The sequence below is a fragment of the Hippoglossus hippoglossus genome, chromosome 8, assembly GCF_009819705.1.
Source record: "Hippoglossus hippoglossus isolate fHipHip1 chromosome 8, fHipHip1.pri, whole genome shotgun sequence".
In the NCBI taxonomy this organism is placed as follows: domain Eukaryota; kingdom Metazoa; phylum Chordata; class Actinopteri; order Pleuronectiformes; family Pleuronectidae; genus Hippoglossus; species Hippoglossus hippoglossus.
The window spans coordinates 22,027,641-22,050,544 of NC_047158.1; the positions used below are offsets into that span (position 1 = coordinate 22,027,641).

The 22,904-nt window shown below is 42.7% G+C and overlaps 2 protein-coding genes and 1 long non-coding RNA gene across 3 annotated transcripts in view; 2 read left to right on the plus strand and 1 right to left on the minus strand.

The window, feature by feature from the left end:
• LOC117766116 (growth hormone secretagogue receptor type 1-like) lies at positions 1 to 20,709 on the plus strand. The gene is made up of 4 exons (XM_034592828.1): positions 1 to 274; positions 18,867 to 19,042; positions 19,167 to 19,644; positions 20,471 to 20,709. The coding sequence occupies exons 1-4, from the start codon at positions 148 to 150 to the stop codon at positions 20,707 to 20,709; spliced, it is 1,020 nt and encodes a 339-aa protein (XP_034448719.1). The 5' UTR covers positions 1 to 147.
• Positions 12,086 to 15,297, minus strand: LOC117766372. The gene is made up of 2 exons (XR_004614701.1): positions 15,199 to 15,297; positions 12,086 to 12,443 (listed from the first exon to the last, which is right to left on the minus strand). It is a non-coding gene; the product is annotated as an uncharacterized LOC117766372 (long non-coding RNA).
• LOC117766364 (growth hormone secretagogue receptor type 1-like) overlaps positions 16,940 to 22,904 on the plus strand; it is a 22,089-nt gene continuing 16,124 nt past the window's right edge. Inside the window, exons 1-2 of the mRNA XM_034593329.1 lie at positions 16,940 to 17,083; positions 19,920 to 19,928. The gene's annotated coding sequence lies outside the window, so the exon portion shown is untranslated. The remainder of the gene's footprint in view (positions 17,084 to 19,919; positions 19,929 to 22,904) is intronic.

A 22,904-nucleotide genomic window follows, 5' to 3' on the forward strand; every position in this document is an offset into this window, starting at 1 on the left:
GATTAGACAGCACTTGACCATTCCTCTCAGTGTTGGCTGTGATCGAGCGTCATAGGAAAGCCATCAGTGTGCGTCAGGTCTGTGGAACCTGGGACACACACACCTCTCCCCTGCAGGTTTCTCCGTCCTGCTCCCACCTGAGCCGTCATGGATCTAATGGAGGAGGGAAACGTGAGCTGTGGAGTTAAAAACTGTAGCACGCCAGGCTTCCAGGGAAACTGCTCCAACCAAGACTGTCAGGAGGAGGAAACAATGTCTGTATTGATCTTGATTGGTGGGTACAAAACAATGGTGATGATACTGTAGACGATTTTAAAATGATACAGCCAGCTACTGTCATTATTATTATTATCATTATTAGTTATAAAAATATGTAAAAAACAACTTTAACCTTTATCTGAAAGACAGAAAATTTAAATATTTTCCTCTTATAACTAATTAAACAATTTATTAAATTATTACAAAGAAAAACTGAGAGTTGAGATGATTCTACAGTAAATACAAAGCAGCTGCTTAGCTTAGTGTAGCGAGGTGGGAAAGCGGGGATAGTGAGGTTGCCACAACGCCACCTGGGGAATTTCACCTCCGGGAAATAACTCAAATATTGTAAGTGCAACAGCACAGGTTCGTTTAAAAACGCAAGAGACGTGTTTAACTAATAAAAAAGAACTTTAATATAACTCAAATAAATGCATAAATCAACAAGCAAAATGAAAACAAACAGAACACCAATTAACATGCAATAAAACGCTTGACAGGAGCAACACAGGGACAGGGCTGGGACTTACCACGGCGACGACAACCAAAGAAAAAGGGGAATGATTAATTAACTCGCCACCCGTGACACAGCAAACCAACAAAACGGGTGATGAAGAAAACCCCGCCACCAGGAATTGGGTCGCCGCCTCAGGCCCACAGCACCTGACCAACAATAAAAGAATAATTAAAACATGTCCGCATTGAAACAACAAAACAAAACAACAAAATACCAACCAATATAAACGGGATTTAAAGGTTGCTAAAAAACTAGGCGTCCCTTTGTGGTGATCACTCCACGCGCCGTGAAGGTGTAGCGTGGAGAGCCACAGTGCACGAGACAATACTTTAAGAACACACTCCCTTGGTCCTGAGCCCGGGCAGTCTTCAACTGTGGAGCCGTGCTCTTATCAGCTGCAACAGTTCATTAAAAGTGTGATTTAGGATAGTGCAATTTCCGGTAAAGCCAAAACAGCAGGTCCGTCTGAGGCGTGGTGGCCAATGACGGCCGACGAAGGAGCAGGGCCTCACCCTGCAAGCCAAGGCACCGTCACAGCAACCCAGAGGGTGGGAGTCTCCCCCAGCCGTAGATGAGTCCAGAAAGCAGACCCGCAACTGCACCCCGAAGGTCCCCCGGCGGAGCGATCCCACGCCAGCAGTCAGTCACGCTGCATATGAGGGGGGAAAATTAGAGGAGGCGCTGGCTGTTGCACAACCACGCCGCGGCTACAGAGGTAGCTCTTCCGCGCTATCCACGACCCACCGGAGAGGAGCGGAAACGGAAGGCTTGCGAGCCAAACACGGCCGCCTCCTTAAATACGGGACACCTGACGTCGCCTAATGACTGGTGCGCCATTAGAACAGGTAGAGCGCCCCGCAGCGGCAGGGAGGGAGCGCGCATCTGGCTACATTAGCTTAGCATAAAGACAGGTTTATCCTCTTAGCCTGTGTTGGGACATGGAATTTGTGGATACCCTTCGGCCTACATGGGTAGTCAAAAGCCTTGAGCACATGTTCTTTGTCCTGGAGGAAAACCAGAGCAAGTTCTCCCAGGGTGCGGCAACGTCACACAGAGGTGTGAAAACCCCCCCAGGGACACAGGTTTCAACTCCCATTGGTCACTCTGGACCCCATGACCTGTGAGGTCACCGGGCCAATATAAGGCCAGGTCTACCCCTCTTCTGTCTCTTTCTACAATCCTTCGAGAAGAGAAGGGTGTCCAGCCTGGCTTCTCCAGCTCACATCTTCTCTTTCCATCCAACTCTTCGAGAGGAGCACAAAGGTGCAGCTTCCAGCTCATCTCACCAAGGAAACCTCCTCGTACTCCAAGCTCTACCAACCTCCTAGCAGCGACGCGATGTCCTGCAGGAGAACTTCAACCAGCAACTGAGCTGCACAGCGCAACAGAACCACGAAGGCAGTAGCCACACAACCAGCCAGACGATTTCACCGAACTGCGACTGCACAGCAACTTCTTTTTTCCCTTTTCCACGGACGGGTAACACAACTGGGCTTAATAATTATACTAGGCTAAGCAAAGACTGTTTATTCGATTCTGTGTGATGTTTATAAGTTTGATTTGTGTTGTGATATTTTGGTTACAAGTTATTCGAAAGTAAAGTTAATGTTTGTTATGCTCTTCACAGACTTTCTGTGCATTACATTCTTTGTCTAACTTGGCACAAACACACACACAGACACACGCATGAATCGTCACCTAATTATCTCTACATGTCGTAAACATTCCAATAGGTACACCGTTAGTAATTTGTGTTTTTATACTTTATTATATTCATAATAAATGTTTTTCTTTCACAAATGTTTTTATTAATGTTGCATAAGTGAATTTTGCCAACCTCTACACTGTCAAGAACTCTATATCCTTCAACTTAGCTAACTATCTATATGGTAATTTTGGTTATAGTTATTAATTGTATTGTTAATCAGAGTTCCAAATTTGTAGTTAGTACTTTTATGAGACTTAATCAATAAATTGGCTATCTTTTCCCATCCTTTGAAGGGTGGTGCCCCGAGGTAACTTTAATCAATTAAAGTTATTATTTAATATTAATAATAAAATATTAATATTTAATATTTTATTTTGATAACCAAATTTATTGAATGCCAAAAGGCAAACCATTTTATGGTATCACGTTTAATGCATTATTGCACAACACTCTCTCGTCCTCACATTTTGTGTGTGTGTGTGTGTGTGTGTGTGTGTGTGTGTGTGTGTGTGTGTGTGTGTGTGTGTGTGTGTGTGTGTGTGTGTGTGTGTGTGTTTCCTTTCCATGGAAGTCATTACTGGAAGTGTGCCTACTTAGACATGTTCTTTGGGCTGAATAACGATACAAGTGGGAATTGGCTTTCTCATATTTCAGCCAAGTTCGGTCAAAACGAGTTGTACAACATCATCGTCTGATTAGACAGCACTTGACCATTCCTCTCAGTGTTGGCTGTGATCGAGCGTCATAGGAAAGCCATCAGTGTGCGTCAGGTCTGTGGAACCTGGGACACACACACCTCTCCCCTGCAGGTTTCTCCGTCCTGCTCCCACCTGAGCCGTCATGGATCTAATGGAGGAGGGAAACGTGAGCTGTGGAGTTAAAAACTGTAGCACGCCAGGCTTCCAGGGAAACTGCTCCAACCAAGACTGTCAGGAGGAGGAAACAATGTCTGGATCAATGAGGTTAGGTGGGTACAAAACAAGGGTTATGATACTGTAGACGATTTTAAAATGATACAGCCAGCTACTGTCATTATTATTATTATTATTAGTTATAAAAATATAAAAAAACAACTTCAACCTTTATCTGAAGGACAGAAAATTCTAACATTTTCCTCTTATAACTAATTAAACAATTTATTACAAAGAAAAACTGGGAGTTGAGATGATTCTACAGTAAATACAAAGCAGCTGCTTAGCTTAGCTTAGCATAAAGACAGGTTTGTCCTCTTAGCCTGATTCTGTCAATATTCAATAAACAGATCCTCCTCCCAGCACCTTTAAATATCACCAATTAAAACGTTATATATTGTTTTATAAACACATGCACACAAGCATTTGCATAGATTTAAAATCACACCACATATTAAACTGCCCAGTTGCTCCCGTCTGTTTCCAGTGAACATGATGAATTACCTCTGCAATATTTTAACTGAAACTGTAAAAACAATCTGGAAAAAAACAAAAAGTTCTGGAGGAAAAGTGAGAGTTATAAAATGAAAAGTAAATATGTGGTGATGTGTGTGTTCCAGATTTAGATATGCAGTACATTTTATTAAAATGAATTAGCAGAACTTGGCCAGAAAGCTTCAGCAGAATGATGCACATTAATTTTCTAAGGAAGTTAAAGTTATGAATAACAGTAAAATATTCCTCTCGTCTTATATTGATATGATCACTGGGGCTGAAAATGTTGCTGAGCTATGGAGAAAACATTTAGAGGATATTTCTACCTGACTCCATGTTGTTTCTTATATTTTTATACTAGTCTTTCATAGTAGTTTAGGAAAAAACTGAAAAAACATCTTCTTGTGCCAGTAATCATGAGAACTAATTGTTTCTGTGAACGTTTTTTACCATTTTCCATTGTGGACTGAACATGTGTAAATTTGTGATTCTAATGAAAATCAATCATCAATATTTCATTTTCTAGTGTGTTTGACTGTGATTGTGGTTCCACTGATAATCTTCGGCCTTCTTGGAAACACACTGACCCTTCTGGTGGTTTGGCTTCGCCCAAACATGAGAAGCTCCGCCCACCTCTACCTCAGCAGCATGGCTGTTAGTGACCTGCTGATCCTCCTGCTGCTGGCTCTGGGTCTATTGCAGGTGCCCTCACATATATCCTATAATACTTATATACTTATACACCTTTTTGTTGCAGTTCACTGTGATTTGACCAGATACTCATGGTTTGGCTGAACGTGCACTAAACGGATTGTGTCTCTTCCAGGTCTGGACACAGAAGTTAGGAGACTTCGGCTATAAGCTGACCATGTTCCTCTCAGAGTGCTGCACCTTCTGCACCATCCTCCACATCACCTTTCTCTCCCTGGAGAGGTACCTGCTTGTCTGCTGGCCAATCACCTCCAAGACGCTGGTGACACGTTGCAGAACCTGGGCTCTGATTGGCTGTCTCTGGGTGGGAGCGGCTGTCAGTGCAGCACCATTTTTGGTCATGATGAACTCATTCTCCTCAGGCCTCTGGTTGGCCACGTTGATTATCTCCAACCTGTATGTCTTGGTTCCCCTGTGCATCCTGGGACTGGTCTACGTCCTGATTGGACGGACTCTGAGGCTCCGTCCACAAAGAAGCCGTAAAGACAAGAGTCACCGACACGCAGTCAAGATGCTGGGTGAGAAACACAATCCAACACACACACCCTTAGGTTCTGAATTTAGCTTTTACTAAATACATCTGACAAAGGCTGACAAACAGATTTAATACTTTGTCTTCATCTCGGCTTGCACATCTGGAGCCAGAGTCGGAGCTGTATCATCCAATAGATAATCAAAACTAAATTTACCAGAAAAATAACTCACCAGTTTTATAAGAACCACATAAAATGACAGAAACCATCGTTGAGAATATATTTGATGTGTATTTTGACTTTTTAGTTTGGTCCATGTCCCGCCTGTTACCATCAAGGAGGCAGGAAAGGCGTAGGACCTGCAGCCAGCCACCAGGGGGCAATCAAGATGCTTTGGCTTCACTTTTGGGGAGCAGTCATGTCGTCCATCTTTATTTCCAGCTGTGTGTCAATTTAGGGGCTGCATCACAGCGACACGAGTAGAAAGGCTCCTACAGATGCTTCCTTTCATACCAGAGAAAGCTCTGATGAGTGAATCCTTCCAGGTCCAACATGTCCCCGGACTCATTGCACTTTGGTGACGAACCGTATGAACTCAACTAACGGCTCACATGTTAAAAAACCAAGGGGCATTAAGCTTTCTGTCGTGTCCAACTTAAGGACAGGACAAGCTTCTCCTCTGTGGACCAGACGGTTTCATTTAGTTTCAGCCTTCACAGTCTACCTGACCGAGGAAGGAGGTGGGTTGAGTAGATCGTGTCCTCTGAAGGTTGCAGCCCCTGAACTGAGACACAGCTATCTTGTTTAACAGTGTGAGACATGTATTCTATCACCTGCAGATATTGATGATTCTCATGTCCACTTCCTGTGTCCTTCTCCTCGTGTCCATCAGGAGTGATCTTCTTGGCCTTCGTCCTGTGCTGGCTGCCCTACATCGTCTGTCTGATCATGATCCATGTTTCTCAGAGCACTCTTGCTGAAAGTCTACAAATATTTTACCTGGTCTCCTGGATCCTCTCCCGCCTCAGTGCTGCCATCAACCCTCTGGTGTACAACCTCATGTCCGCCAGGTACAGACACGCTGTGCGTAGCCTCGTGCACACGCACTGTCTCACACCGTCTCACCGACTGAGCACAACGCTCTCATCAGGACACTCCACAACCACTTTGTAAACATATAGGCACACGTAACAACAGCAGAAACACAAGGTAGCTGTGATGATCACTGGTGGTTCTGCAACGACCATATTAACAAACTGAATTCAGCTGCTTTCAGACCTGCACTGAACTAAGATATCATGAGCTTTGACTGTAGGAGCAGCTAACACTCTGCTAACACACAGCTAACCCTGCTAACACAGCCAACACACTGCTAACACACAGCTAACCCTGCTAACACAGCTAATACACAGCCAACCTTGCTAACACACAGCTAACACAAAGCTAACCCTGCTAACACAGCTAATACACAGCCAACACACTGCTAACACACAGCTAACACACAGCTAACACTGCTAACACAGTTAACACACAGCTAACACAGCTAGCAGCAGGTATTTACAGATTTTCTCTGACAGTAACATTCAGACGTTTCCGCAATCTACTTGGGGTGAGCGAAGACCCGCCCCCACCTAGCCTCCGATTAGTTAGTTTAAGGCAAGTCTAGTGATGATTGGTCGGAGTTTGGGGAATGAAAATAAAATAAGACAATCAGAGGTTGGGTAGGGGCGGGTCTTGTCTTACCAGGGGTGTGAAAAAATAAAATACTTCCGCAAAGATGAAACCAAACAATCGACCTAAAACCTAAAAACCTTCAATCTTTTAACCAATTAAACATGTTGATAATATTTTAGAATAAAAATAATACATTTAAATAATAATTTCTTTCCTCTCAGTTTGTGTTTTTTTCATGTTAAACTTTGTTTATAACTCCTGGTGATGTATTTACAGAGTCATGTTAGTTTATGTGTGAACTTTATATTGTTTTTAAATAAAGATTATTTAAAGAAAACTGTGTGTGGTCCATGTGGTGTCAGAATAATATAATATCTCTATATATTAGAGACAAAGTTTCCTATTTTTGTATTTTTTATATTTTAACTTGCACACTTACACCACATTGAATTCCTTGTATGTTTAAACCTGTTTGGAAACAAAACCTGATGCAAATGACATGTTAACTCCTGTTGTCGACTACTGACACAGAAAGAGGAAGGTAGAAGGGTGAGAGGGTTCAGGACAAACGTCCTCTCATCCCTCTTTTCTTTGTGTAATCATTTGTCTGCTGGTTCAGACGTTTGTCTTCGTACTTCACCTTCACTCTCTCCAGCTGCTCCACTTTTCTCCTCCACTTCCTCGCAACACTCTCCAGCTCGTTCTCCGTCTCACTCAGCTTGTCCAGGTATGATTCTGTGGAAGCTCGTCTCTTCTTTGTTTCTGTCTTAATCAACTTGTCCTTGTGTCTCACGTCCTCCTCCAGCTTCGTCTGGTCACTTTTCAGTTGGTGAACTTGCTCCTTCAGAGACGTGTGTCCTTTGTTGACAGCCTCCACCTTCTTGCAGCTCAGTCCCTCAGTTGGAGTCGTCTCCTGCTGCAGCTTCACCTCCAGCGTCTCTGCCCGACTCTTCTTCAGCTCCTTGTCTTTTGCAGTGAGCGCGGCCAGGCAGTCGATGGAGGCGTTGGGACGAGATCTCCTTTTCTTTTCTGCGTGAGTGATTTAAACATGTAAGAATAGTGAGGAAGGTCTGATTTTAATAATTCATAATTATGCAATATCATTTTTTCAGTTTTGGCCAATGCCAGAAATAAGTGGAATTTTGAACTTTCACTCAAGCCAAAGGTTTGAATTCAATTCCACTAGTCTGCCACCGGAGTTGACATTCAACCGTACTTACAAACAAGTGCATTGTGGTGACATTTAATTTATTCATAACTACCACTTTAAGTCCTCATAGTGTTTTGCTAAAATATTGCTATTGTTGCTACTAACTCCAGTTGAATATACTTGAATTTCTTTTAACATTTGAATATCACATATTCAATGTTAACTGGTCAAGCTGTGAAATTTCCTGTAACTGTTAAGTGCTTTTGAATGAAGACATAGCGAGCCACCGGCCCTATGGAACAGAGCTTGTACCTGGCTGTTACTGCCAAGCATTTCAGCCCAAGTTGGATAAGAGAACCTGAGAAAGAGCCACAGCGTGCTTCCAGCCCTGTGAAGTTATAGAACCCCTAACTGTTACTGCCCTGCATATCAGTTAGTGTGATTAAAAGTTTGGTGAACTGATTTACCCACCATAGTTTTGGTTAGACTAGTGTACGATCAAATCCACACTACAAGGTGTCTGCCAGTGCAACACCAAAGCCAACCACAATGCTTTTTGATTTATAAACTTGGAAATCTAATCCTTCAATTTCAGACCCAACAATGGAGAACCCCTGTGTAGAACAGTTTGTTTCTTCCCTAGCACAGAGCCTGACCCCTGGCTATCATGAATTCATCAGCAAGTTGAACTTCAGTGAGTGTAATAAAGAAATAGATTCACTACTTAACGACAGGTGTGATGCACAAACAGCATCAAAGGGTCCATTGTTGAGATGTATGATTCTAAATTTCCACAGGCAAATCAACCTTGCCTGTCAGAGCAAAGCAGCCGTGGAACAGGAGGTAAAAGCCCTAAGAGCGCAAAATGCTCTTCTCTTCCAAGAGGTTCAAACTGCTAATAAGAAAGCCCTGCACTATTTAGAAGACCTGCACTCAGCAGAGTCAGATCTCATTTCACACAAGGAGGAATTCTTAAAACTTAGATTAGAAGGCCCGGCCTCACATCAGTTTTTCAGCTAATGTGATTCTGGTTATTCCGATTCACACTCCTCCAATAGTGTACGGTTAACTCCCTCTTCACTCCCAAGATGGGACAGAATCCCATCCGACCCGAAGTCTTTGGGAATTAAGTCACCTCCTGAGCCTCCACATTCCAAGATGCTTTAGCACCTCCCCCTCAACCAGAGAGACCTGCAGCAGGTGATGCACGTGCCCGGACCTCACAGTGTCCTCGCTTTGATTTGCTAGAGTTTCTAGCTAAAGATATTGAACAATTTGATCCAGAAAACTGTGATAACAATATTGATAATTACTTTAGGGAACTAGATCTCAGCCTAGGTGATGTGCCAAATGCAACAGAAAGAGAGAAGGTTAGACTCGTGTTAAAAACCAGCTCTACAGCTGTTCACAGGTTAATTCAGTCACTTCCTTCCAATGTCACAAACAACTACACAGAGCTCCGTCAAGCACTAGTAGAAGAATTATCTTCTACTGCTGACGAGATAACATCCATTGTTACAGCATCCCAAATTCAACATTCACGTCGCGAAAATCCAAGGGATTATTTCAGACGTTTGAGGCATGTTTATTTTCAGGGAAAGAACGCACCAGGCCTAGAAGAACATCCCACCTTCAAGTCCTTGTTCTTACGTAACTTACATCCATGTATACGCACACATGTTGTACTGATGACACAGCAAGGAAAACCTTCAATGCAGCAGATCAGGAAGATGACACAGGTGGCTTGGGAAACTGTTGTCACTTCCAAGGCTACAGTAGGTGCAACCGAGCCCGTCAAAACAAACAGCACGGTGCCAAATTCATCCGCCGCCTCAAAACTTCACCCTCAAAACAAAACGAAGGGGGGTGACAACAGGCAGCGTAGGGACACAGAGCGTATCCACCATGTCCACCCACTTCCCAGAGACAGGCATTCCCACAGTAGAAGCTGTAGGAAACCATACTCTGACATTCTGGCCCAGACAAATTACCACTACTCAGAAGATGACGACAGCGTCTCTGAGTACAGTTCAAAACATGGTTATGACCGAGCACACAGTGACAGCGCCTCTGAAGTCCTCCTGGACTCTGGCTCCCCAGAGCGTTACGGCCCTGAGCCACGACACAGGCGATCCAGAGCTCGCTCCTCACGGCCATAACCAACACAGTTCACCCCGGTACTGACAGTCAGTATTAAGTTTCTTGCAGTTAATAGGCAAACTGTTTTGTTAGCAACAGCAGTAAACTCCAAAACCTAAATTCTGATTAAACTTATATACCACTGCCAACTTTGTAAATATGTTTGGATCGACTACTTTTCATTTCATAATAATGAAGTCCATACCACACATGTTAGGACATTAGCATATTATTACAGAAACAATGATACAGTCATTTGAATTTTGAGACTTTGAAAAATTATGACACCCTTGTGCAGAAGTTTAAAATTGTTAAGTCTAACAGATCAGACTGAGTACTACATTGAGTAGGATCCAATGAGTGAACACAAAACTCTTGGACATTCCAAAAATGACCTTATCATTGTATGTGCCACTCTCTCTGCATGCTACCTTTCAATTTACAATGTCTAATTTTTCCTGTTTCTCCCTAACCTAGTGAAGAGCACAGGTTATTCATATTGTACTGTCATTGTGATCTGAATTATTTGTCTAATTTGAATCTTGCTTAGCCAAACTAGATAGTATACACAAATGCCCAGATGTTACAATCCAAATGAACTGACAATTGACTTTTCCAGCTTTGGACTAAACATGTTCAAGTTCGCCCTCAGGAACCCACGTCAGGTGCGATCCTGAGAATGAAGGGGGGATGTTGGGACATGGAATTTGTGGATACCCTTCGGCCTACATGGGTAGTCAAAAGCCTGAGCACATGTTCTTTGTCCTGGAGAAAACCAGAGCAAGGCCTCCCAGGGTGTGGCAACGTCACACAGAGGTGTGAAAACCCCCCCAGGGACACAGGTTTCAACTCCCATTGGTCACTCTGGACCCCATGACCTGTGAGGTCACCGGGCCAATATAAGGCCAGGTCTACCCCTCTTCTGTCTCTTTCTACAATCCTTCGAGAAGAGAAGGGTGTCCAGCCTGGCTTCTCCAGCTCACATCTTCTCTTTCCATCCAACTCTTCGAGAGGAGCACAAAGGTGCAGCTTCCAGCTCATCTCACCAAGGAAACCTCCTTGCAACCCAAGCTCTACCAACCTCCTAGCAGCGACGCGATGTCCTGCAGGAGAACTTCAACCAGCAACTGAGCTGCACAGCTCAACAGAACTACGAAGGCAGTAGCCACACAACCAGCAAGACGATTTCACCGAACTGCGACTGCACAGCAACTTCTTTTTTCCCTTTTCCACGGACGGGTAACACAACTGGGCTTAATAATTATACTAGGCTAAGCAAAGACTGTTTATTCGATTCTGTGTGATGTTTATAAGTTTGATTTGTGTTGTGATATTTTGGTTATAAGTTATTCGAAAGTAAAGTTAATGTTTGTTATGCTCTTCACAGACTTTCTGTGCATTACACTCTTTCTCTAACTTGGCACAAACACACACACAGACACACGCATAAATCTTCACCTCATTATCTCTACATGTCGTAAACATTCCAATGGGGGGGAAGGGTGTTATCACTTACGCCAGCCGCCATTTTGGAAGCACGCTGACTCACACAGACACACACACATGCATACTCACATACCTGTCTTTGTTTAGTAAGTACACCGTTAGTAATTTGTGTTTTTATACTTTATTATATTCATAATAAATGTTTTTCTTTCACAAATGTTTTTTTATTAATGTTGCATATGTGAATTTTGCCAATCTCTACACTGTCAAGAACTCTATATCCTTCAACTTAGCTAACTATCTATATGGTAATTTTGGTTATAGTTATTAATTTAATTGTTAATCAGAGTTCCAAATTTGTAGTTAGTACTTTTATGAGACTTAATCAATAAATTGGCTATCTTTTCCCTTCCTTTGACGGGTGGTGCCCCGAGGTAACTTTAATCAATTAAAGTTATTATTTAATATTAATAATAAAATATTAATATTTAATATTTTATTTTGATAACCAAATTTATTGAATGCCGAAAGGCACACCATTTTATGGTATCACATTTAATGCATTATTGCACAACACTCTCTCGTCCTCACATTATGTGTGTGTGTGTGTGTGTGTGTGTGTGTGTGTGTGTGTGTGTGTGTGTGTGTGTGTGTGTGTGTGTGTGTGTGTTTCCTTTCCATGGAAGTCCTTACTGGAAGAGTGCCTACTTACACAGGTTCTTTGGGCTGAATAACGATACAAGTGGGAATTGGCTTTCTCATATTTCAGCCAAGTTCGTTCAAAACGAGTTGTACAACATCATCCTCTGATTAGACAGCACTTGACCATTCCTCTCAGTGTTGGCTGTGATCGAGCGTCATAGGAAAGCCATCAGTGTGCGTCAGGTCTGTGGAACCTGGGACACACACACCTCTCCCCTGCAGGTTTCTCCGTCCTGCTCCCACCTGAGCCGTCATGGATCTAATGGAGGAGGGAAACGTGAGCTGTGGAGTTAAAAACTGTAGCACGCCAGGCTTCCAGGGAAACTGCTCCAACCAAGACTGTCAGGAGGAGGAAACAATGTCTGTATCAGTTGAGTTAGGTGGGTACAAAACAATGGTGATGATACTGTAGACGATTTTAAAATGATACAGCCAGCTACTGTCATTATTATTATTATTATTAGTTATAAAAATATAAAAAACAACTTCAACCTTTATCTGAAGGACAGAAAATTCTAACATTTTCCTCTTATAACAAATTAAACAATTTATTAAATTATTACAAAGAAAAACTGAGAGTTGAGATGATTCTACAGTAAATACAAAGCAGCTGCTTAGCTTAGCATAAAGACAGGTTTGTCCTCTTAGCCTGATTCTGTCAATATTCAATAAACAGATCCTCCTCCCAGCACCTTTAAATATCACCAATTAAAACGTTATATATTGTTTTATAAACACATGCACACAAGCATTTGAATAGATTTAAAATCACACCACATATTAAACTGCCCAGTTGCTCCCGTCTGTTTCCAGTGAACATGATGAATTACCTCTGCAATATTTCAACTGAAACTGTAAAAACAATCTGGAAAAAAAAAAAAAGTTCTGGAGGAAAAGTGAGAGTTATAAAATGAAAAGTAAATATGTGTGTGTGTGTGTGTGTGTTCCAGATTTAGATATGCAGTACATATTATTTAAATGAATTAGCAGAACTTGGCCAGAAAGCTTCAGCAGAATGATGCACATTAATTTTCTAAGGAAGTTAAAGTTATAAATAACAGTAAAATATTCCTCCCGTCTTATATTGATATGATCACTGGGGCTGAAAATGTTGCTGAGCTATGGAGAAAACATTTAGAGGATATTTCTACCTGACTCCATGTTGTTTCTTATATTTTGATACTAGTCTTTCATAGTAGTTTAGGAAAAAACTGAAAAAACATCTTCTTGTGCCAGTAATCATGAGAACTAATTATTTCTGTGAACGTTTTTTACCATTTTCCATTGTGGACTGAACATGTGTAAATTTGTGATTCTAATGAAAATCAATCATCAATATTTCATTTTCTAGTGTGTTTGACTGTGATTGTGGTTCCACTGATAATCTTCGGCCTTCTTGGAAACACACTGACCCTTCTGGTGGTTTGGCTTCGCCCACACATGAGAAGCTCCGCCCACCTCTACCTGAGCAGCATGGCTGTTAGTGACCTGCTGATCCTCCTGCTGCTGGCTCTGCAACTATTTGAGGTGCACTCACATATATCCTATAATACTTATATACTTATACACCTTTTTGTTGCAGTTCACTGTGATTTGACCAGATACTCATGGTTTGGCTGAACGTGCACTAAACGGATTGTGTCTCTTCCAGTTCTGGACACAGAAGTTAGGAGTCTTCGGCTTTAAGCTGACCGTGTTCCTCTCAGAGTGCTGCACCTTGTGCACCATCCTCCACATCACCTTTCTCTCCCTGGAGAGGTACCTGGTTGTCTGCTGGCCAATCACCTCCAAGACGCTGGTGACACGTTGCAGAACCAGGGCTCTGATTGGTTGCCTCTGGCTGGGAGCGGCTGTCAGTGCAGCACCATTTTTTGCCATGGTCATGATGAACTCATTCTCCTCAGGCCTCTGGTTGGCCACGATAATTCTCACCAACCTGTATGTCCTGGTACCCATGTGCATCCTGGGACTGGTCTACATCCTGATTGGACGGACTCTGAGGCTCCGTCCACAAAGCAGCCATAAAGACAAGAGTCACCGACACACAGTCAAGATGCTGGGTGAGAAACACAATCCAACACACACACCCTTAGGTTCTGAATTTAGCTTTTACTAAATACAACTGACAAAGGCTGACGAACAGATTTAATACTTTGTCTTCATCTCGGCTTGCACATCTGGAGCCAGAGTCGGAGCTGTATCATCCAATAGATAATCAAAACTAAATTTACCAGAAAAAGAACTCACCAGTTTTATAAGAATCACATAAAATGACAGAAACCATCATTGAGAATATATTTGACGTGTATTTTGACTTTTTAGTTTGGTCCATGTCCCGCCTGTTACCATCAAGGAGGCAGGCAAGGTTTAGGACCTGCAGCCAGCCACCAGGGGGCAATCGAGATGCTTTGGCTTCACTTTTGGGGAGCAGTCATGTCGTCCATCTTTATTTCCAGCTGTGTGTCAATTTAGGGGCTGCATCACAGCGACACGAGTAGAAAGGCTCCTACAGATGCTTCCTTTCATACCAGAGAAAGCTCTGATGAGTGAATCCTTCCAGGTCCAACATGTCCCAGGACTCATTGCACTTTGGTGACGAACCGTATCAACTCAACTAACGGCTCACATGTTAAAAAACGAAGGGGCATTAAGCTTTCTGTCGTGTCCAACTTAAGGACAGGACAAGCTTCTCCTCTGTGGACCAGACGGTCTCATTTTGTTTCAGCCTTCACAGTCTACCTGACCGAGGAAGGAGGTGGGTTGAGTAGATCGTGTCCTCTGAAGGTTGCAGCCCCTGAACTGAGACACAGCTCTCTTGTTTAACAGTGTGAGACATGTATTCTATCCCGTGCAGATATTGATGATTCTCATGTCCACTTCCTGTGTCCTTCTCCTCGTGTCCATCAGGAGTGATCTTCTTGGCCTTCGTCCTGTGCTGGCTGCCCTACATCGTCTGTCTGATCATGAACTATGTTTCTCAGTGGACTCTTGATGAAAGTTCACGAATATTTTACCTGGTCGCCTGGATCCTCTCCCGCCTCAGTGCTGTCATCAACCCTCTGGTGTACAACCTGATGTCCGCCAGGTACAGACACGCTGTGCGTAGCCTCGTGCACACGCACTGTCTCACACCGTCTCACCGACTGAGCACAACGCTCTCATCAGGACACTCCACAACCACTTTGTAAACATATAGGCACACGTAACAACAGCAGAAACACAAGGTAGCTGTGATGATCACTGGTGGTTCTGCAACGACCATATTAACAAACTGAATTCAGCTGCTTTCAGACCTGCACTGAACGAAGATATCATGAGCTTTGACTGTAGGAGCAGCTAACACTCTGCTAACACACAGCTAACACACAGCTAACCCTGCTAACACAGCTAACACACAGCCAACACTCTGCTAACACACAGCTAACACACAGCTAACCCTGCTAACACAGCCAACACAAAGCTAACACTCTGCTAACACTCAGCTAACCCAGCTAGCAGCAGGTATTTACAGATTTTCTCTGACAGTAACATTCAGACGTTTCCGCAATCTACTCGGGGTGAGCGAAGACCCGCCCCCACCTAGCCTCTGATTGGTAAGTTTAAGGCAAGTCCAGTGATGATTGGTCGGAGTTTGGGGAATGAAGATGAAATAAGACAATCAGAGGTTGGGTAGGGGCGGGGTTTGTCTGACCTGGGGTGTGAAAAAATAAAATACTTCCGCAAAGATGAAACCAAACAATCGACCTCCTTTAATAGAAAAGAAATAAAAACCTTCAATCTTTTACCCAATTAAACATGTTGATAATATTTTAGAATAAAAATAATACATTTAAATAATAATTTCTTTTCTCTCAGTTTGCGTTTCTTTATGTTAAACTTTGTTTATAACTCCTGGTGATGTATTAACTGTAAGGGTTTTGGTATTCTGAGTGTGTTTATTTTGTCCTCTTCTTTATTAAGAGTGTTGTCTGTTTTGTCATTACCTTGTGTTTCTTGACTTCCTTGTGTTTATGTTTGTCTGAGTTGTTTCGGTGTCCCTGTGTTCTGTTTCCTGTTTTATTTTGTAGTCTCTGTTCATAGTGTGTTTTCTCTCTTCACTTCCTGTTTTATTTTGTTGTCTGGGTTAGTGTGTCTAGTGTCCAGTTTTACTTCCTGTCTGTGATTGTCTGCACCAGTCCTCATGTGTTTCACCTCTGTCCAATTGCCCCTGCCTTCCCTGTGTGTGGATTTAAGTCTCTGTGCTCCCCTTTGTCCTTGTCGGATCGTTGTCTATCGTCACTATGTCCCGTCCTCTTCTCCTGTGTTTTCTCCCGTGTGCTTTTGTTTTTGCAGTTTTGATTTTTGAGAATCCTGCGTTTGTTATTTTTCTGTTCAAGACTTTTCATTAAAAAGACTCTTTAGTTCAAACTCTGCGTCTGGGTCCAACTGCCTCACCAAATCCTGACATTAACAGAGTTATGTTAGTTTATGTGTGAACTTTATATTGTTTTTAAATAAAGATTATTTCAAGAAAACTGTGTGTGGTCCATGTGGTGTCAGAATAATATAATATCTCTATATATTACAGACAAAGTTTCCTATTTTTGTATTTTTTATATTTTAACTTGCACACTTACACCACATTGAATTCCTTGTATGTGTAAACCTGTTTGGAAACAAAACCTGATGCAAATGACATGTTAACTCCTGTTGTCGACTACTGACACAGAAAGAGGAAGGTAGAAGGGTGAGAGGGTTCAGGACAAACGTCCCCTCATCCCTCTTTGTGTAATCATTTGTCTGCTGGTTCAGACGTTTGTCTTCGTTCTTCACCTTCACTCTCTCCAGCTGCTCCACTTTTCTCCTCCACTTCCTCGCAACACTCTCCAGCTCGTTCTCCGTCTCACTCAGCTTGTCCAGGTATGATTCTGTGGAAGCTCGTCTCTTCTTTGTTTCTGTCTTAATCAACTCGTCCTTGTGTCTCACGTCCTCCTCCAGCTTCATCTGTTCACTTTTCAGTTGGTGAACTTGATCCTTCAGAGACGTGTGTCCTCTGTTGACAGCCTCCACCTTCCTGCAGCTCAGTCCCTCAGTTGGAGTCGTCTCCTGCTGCAGCTTCACCTCCAGCGTCTCTGCCCGACTCTTCTTCAGCTCCTTGTCTTTTGCAGTGAGCGCGGCCAGGCAGTCGATGGAGGCGTTGGGACGAAATCTCCTTTTCTTTTCTGCATCAGTGATTTAAACATGTAAGAATAGTGAGGAAGGTCTGATTAAATCTTTGATAGGTTGAATTTTACTGTGTTGATATTGAATATGTGTGCATCCATGTGTGTAGAACAGCTCTTAGTGTGAATATGTGCAGTACATGTGTTTATTCAGAGTTCACAGTGTGATACATGCATGTTTATGTGGTTCTAAATATGTTCCTGTGTGTTTTTTCTGTTGCTCTGATTAGACAGCACTTGACCATTCCTCTCAGTGTTGGCTGTGATCGAGCGTCATAGGAAAGCCATCAGTGTGCGTCAGGTCTGTGGAACCTGGGACACACACACCTCTCCCCTGCAGGTTTCTCCGTCCTGCTCCCACCTGAGCCGTCATGGATCTAATGGAGTAGGGAAACGTGAGCTGTGGAGTTAAAAACTGTAGCACGCCAGGCTTCCAGGGAAACTGCTCCAACCAAGACTGTCAGGAGGAGGAAACAATGTCTGGAGCGATCTGGTTAGGTGGGTACAAAACAATGGTGATGATACTGTAGACGATTTTAAAATGATACAGCCAGCTACTGTCATTATTATTATTATTAGTTATAAAAATATAAAAAACAGCTACAACCTTTATCTGAAGGACAGAACACTCAAATATTTTCCTCTTATAACTAATTAAACAATTTATGAAATTATTACAAAGAAAAACTGAGAGTTGAGATGATTCTACAGCAAATACAAAGCAGCTGCTTAGCTTAGCTTAGCATAAAGACAGGTTTGTCCTCTTAGCCTGATTCTGTCAATAATCAATAAACAGATCCTCCTCCCAGCACCTTTAAATATCACCAATTAAAACGTTATATATTGTGATATAAACACATGCACACAAGCATTTGCATAGATTTAAAATCACACCACATATTAAACTGCCCAGTTGCTCCCGTCTGTTTCCAGTGAACATGATGAATTACCTCTGCAATATTTTAACTGAAACTGTAAAAACAATCTGGAAAAAGAATAAAAGTTCTGGAGGAAAAGTGAGAGTTATAAAATGAATAGTAAATATATACATATATATGTGTGTGTGTGTGTGTGTTCCAGATTTAGATATGCAGTACATTTTATTCAAATGAATTAGCAGAACTTGGCCAGAAAGCTTCAGCAGAATGATGCAAATGAATTTTCTAAGGAAGTTAAAGTTATAAATAACAGTAAAATATTCCTCCCGTCTGATGTTTATATGATCACTGGGGCTGAAAATGTTGCTGAGCTATGGAGAAAACATTTAAAGGATATTTCTACCTGACTCCATGTTGTTTCTTATATTTTTATACTAGTCTTTCATAGTAGTTTAGGAAAAAACTGAAAAAACATCTTCTTGTGCCAGTAATCATGAGAACTAATTATTTCTGTGAACGTTTTTTACCATTTTCCATTGTGGACTGAACATGTGTAAATTTGTGATTCTAATGAAAATCAATCATCAATATTTCATTTTCTAGTGTGTGTGACTGTGATTGTGGTTCCACTGATAATCTTCGGCCTTCTTGGAAACACACTGACCCTTCTGGTGGTTTGGCTTCGCCCACACATGAGAAGCTCCGCCTACCTCTACCTGAGCAGCATGGCTGTTAGTGACCTGCTGTTCCTCCTGCTGCTGGCTCTGGATCTATATAAGGTGCCCTCACATATATCCTATAATACTTATATACTTATACACCTTTTTGTGTCAGTTCACTGTGATTTGACCAGATACTCATGGTTTGACTGAACGTGCACTAAACGGATTGTGTCTCTTCCAGCTCTGGACAGGCTGGAAGTTAGGAGTCTTCGTCTGTAAGCTGACCGTGTTCCTGTCTAAGTGCTGCACCTTCTGCACCATCCTCCACATCACCTTTCTCTCCCTGGAGAGGTACCTGCTTGTCTGCTGGCCAATCACCTCCAAGACGCTGGTGACACGTCGCAGAACCAGGGCTCTGATTGGCTGCCTCTGGCTGGGAGCGGCTGTCAGTGCAGCACCAGTGTTGGTCATGATGGAAGTGAAGAGAGTGGAGGAATTGGATCATATGGGAAAAGAGGTTGAAAAGGAAGTGTGCAGATTATCAGAATGCTCATTCTCCTCTGGCCTCCTGTCGGCCATGATGATTATCTACAACCTGTATGTCCTGGTAACCCTGTGCATCCTGGGACTGGTCTACATCCTGATTGGACGGACTCTGAGGCTCCGTCCACAAAGCAGCCGTAAAGACAAGAGTCACGGACACACAGTCAAGATGCTGGGTGAGAAACACAATCCAACACACACACCCTTAGGTTCTGAATTTAACTTTTACTAAATACAACTGACAAAGGCTGACGAACAGATTTAATACTTTGTCTTCATCTCGGCTTGCACATCTGGAGCCAGAGTCGGAGCTGTATCATCCAATAGAAAATCAAAACTCACCAGTTTTATAAGAACCACATAAAATGACAGAAACCATCATTGAGAATATATTTGACGTGTATTTTGACTTTTTAGTTTGGTCCATGTCCCGCCTGTTACCATCAAGGAGGCAGGCAAGGTGTAGGACCTGCAGCCAGCCACCAGGGGGCAATCGAGATGCTTTGGCTTCACTTTTGGGGAGCAGTCATGTCGTCCATCTTTATTTCCAGCTGTGTGTCAATTTAGGGGCTGCATCACAGCGACACGAGTAGAAAGGCTCCTACAGATGCTTCCTTTCATACCAGAGAAAGCTCTGATGAGTGAATCCTTCCAGGTCCAACATGTCCCAGGACTCATTGCACTTTGGTGACGAACCGTATCAACTCAACTAACGGCTCACATGTTAAAAAACCAAGAGGCATTAAGCTTTCTGTCGTGTCCAACTTAAGGACAGGACAAGCTTCTCCTCTGTGGACCAGACGGTCTCATTTTGTTTCAGCCTTCACAGTCTACCTGACCGAGGAAGGAGGTGGGTTGAGTAGATCGTGTCCTCTGAAGGTTGCAGCCCCTGAACTGAGACACAGCTCTCTTGTTTAACAGTGTGAGACATGTATTCTATCACCTGCAGATATTGATGATTCTCATGTCCACTTCCTGTGTCCTTCTCCTCATGTCCATCAGGAGTGATCTTCTTGGCCTTCGTCCTGTGCTGGCTGCCCTACATCGTCCGTCTGACCATGAGCTATGTTTCTCAGAGATCCGGTCATAACAGTACAGATTTTTCTTTTTACCTGTTCTCCGGGATCCTCTCCCGCCTCAGTGCTGCCATCAACCCTCTGGTGTACCACCTGATGTCCGCCAGGTACAGACACGCTGTGCGTAGCCTCGTGCACACGCACTGTCTCACACCGTCTCACTGACTGAGCACAACGCTCTCATCAGGACACTCCACAACCACTTTGTAAACATATAGGCACACGTAACAACAGCAGAAACACAAGGTAGCTGTGATGATCACTGGTGGTTCTGCAACGACCATATTAACAAACTGAATTCAGCTGCTTTCAGACCTGCACTGAACTAAGATATCATGAGCTTTGACTGTAGGAGCAGCTAACACTCTGCTAACACACAGCTAACCCTGCTAACACAGCTAATACACAGCTAACCTTGCTAACACAGCTAATACATAGCCAACACACTGCTAACAGACAGCTAACCCTGCTAACACAGCTAATACACAGCTAACCCTGCTAACACCCAGCTAACACACAGCCAACACACAGCTAACCTTGCTAACACAGCTAACACACTGCTAACACCCTGCTAACACACAGCTAATACACAGCTAACCCTGCTAACACACAGCTAACCCTGCTAACTGAGCTAGCAGCAGTTATTTACTGATTTTCTGTCACAGTAACATTCAGACATTTCTGCAATCTACCCGGGGTGGGCGGGGCCCTACCTAGCCTCCAATTGGTTAGTTTAAGGCATGTCCAGTGATGATTGGTTGGAGTTTTGGGAACGATTTCTTGTTCTCTCTTTTTCGTTGTCTCTTTTCACTCTTATCTTTTGGTTTATAGTCTTTTATTCCAAGTTCCATATCCTCTAGGGTTAAGCCGAATACTCGGATGAAACGAGTATCCGGTACAGATACTGAACTTTAACGAGCACGAAAACCAATCCGAGTAAAATGTGTCAATAACCGTACTCGTGATGAATGAAAAAGTTCACTGCTGCTGCGCACACAACACGATGTTGTCGTTGTCACAGCCGCTCTGTCCACAGGGATACTAACGTGTAGCATCGTTATCTATGATCATGTGTTCTCAGCGTCCACTGGCCGAGTCAGCGTGCACCAAGCCCGGCCAGACGCACACGGAGCAAGCGCTCCTCTCTCTCTCTCTAACTCACACACACACACCACATAATTAACATTGTGTTTTACCTTGTGTAGATATTAAAAAAACAGCACCCCCCCCCCCCCCCCACACCAAAAACAAAAACTACAACAGGTAGTAAAAAAGCCCTGTGACCAGTCATACACACAAACATCACACCGTTTAAATGTAACTTTTTAAAAAAGTTGAGTATGAAAACTCATTGAGTTGAGTATGTTTATGAAAACCTGCATTTTACTTAATACTTCTTAATACTACATGTGTTGTGTTTAAGTGGATTCACTGAAGTTTATTAAAAACGTGTTCTGAATAGTTATCTTACTCTTGTGATCAAAAACATTCATCTGAAGCTCAATTCTGAGGCTGTTCTGTGAAGAGTTTTCTAATAAACAATAAAAATACAAACTTCTGGTTTAAGCCCCGCCCACTTTCGGGTACGGATATGGATAATTTAGTTGGTTAAACAGAAACAGAAACAGACAATGGTGTAATCGCTCATCCCTAATATCCTCACACACGCTCACATCACATGCATCCTGCTTTGGCCAGGGTGGGTCTAACCATTTAGTTTGTTTCTTCCATTTTCCATTTTCTTCTATGTCTCTTTTCTTTGATGGATATTCTGTGTTGAGGACGATTATTGGTGGAGCCATATTGTTGCTGTACTCTTGAGACAGTTTTGGATCAGAGCTTTAGTTTTAATTTGAGCAACTCTTCATTTAATTTACTGACTCAGTTTACTGTGGGATAATGTGATTTCACAATGCACTGATAAATGGATTGAAATATGATTTTATGTTGTGTTTTTTATTACACTAACTACAATTTCTATCCGTTTTTTCTATCCGTCGTGAAAACAGGGTTTAAGCAACAGAGTTGAACAATCAAACAACACAGGATGATACCAAGCAAGGACAATACTATGTCTTATTTTCCTAGATCATTGATATAAAAACTCTTTCAGCATTATATTTGTGGTTTATAATGTGTATCAGCTGATTGTATCACACCTAAGTGTAATTGCAGCTCCACAGGCAGCTGCAAACAGAATCTCATGCAGGCTCACAGAAACTTGAAGGAGCAAGAAGAAAGGGGGATATGCCACGCCCCTAAAACCTTTTCTTTCTCTCAGTCTAGTTTTAGACAGCAACGACTGCACATCTCTCCGTATCACCGGTGAACCACGCCCTAGTCACTGACACGCAATGACC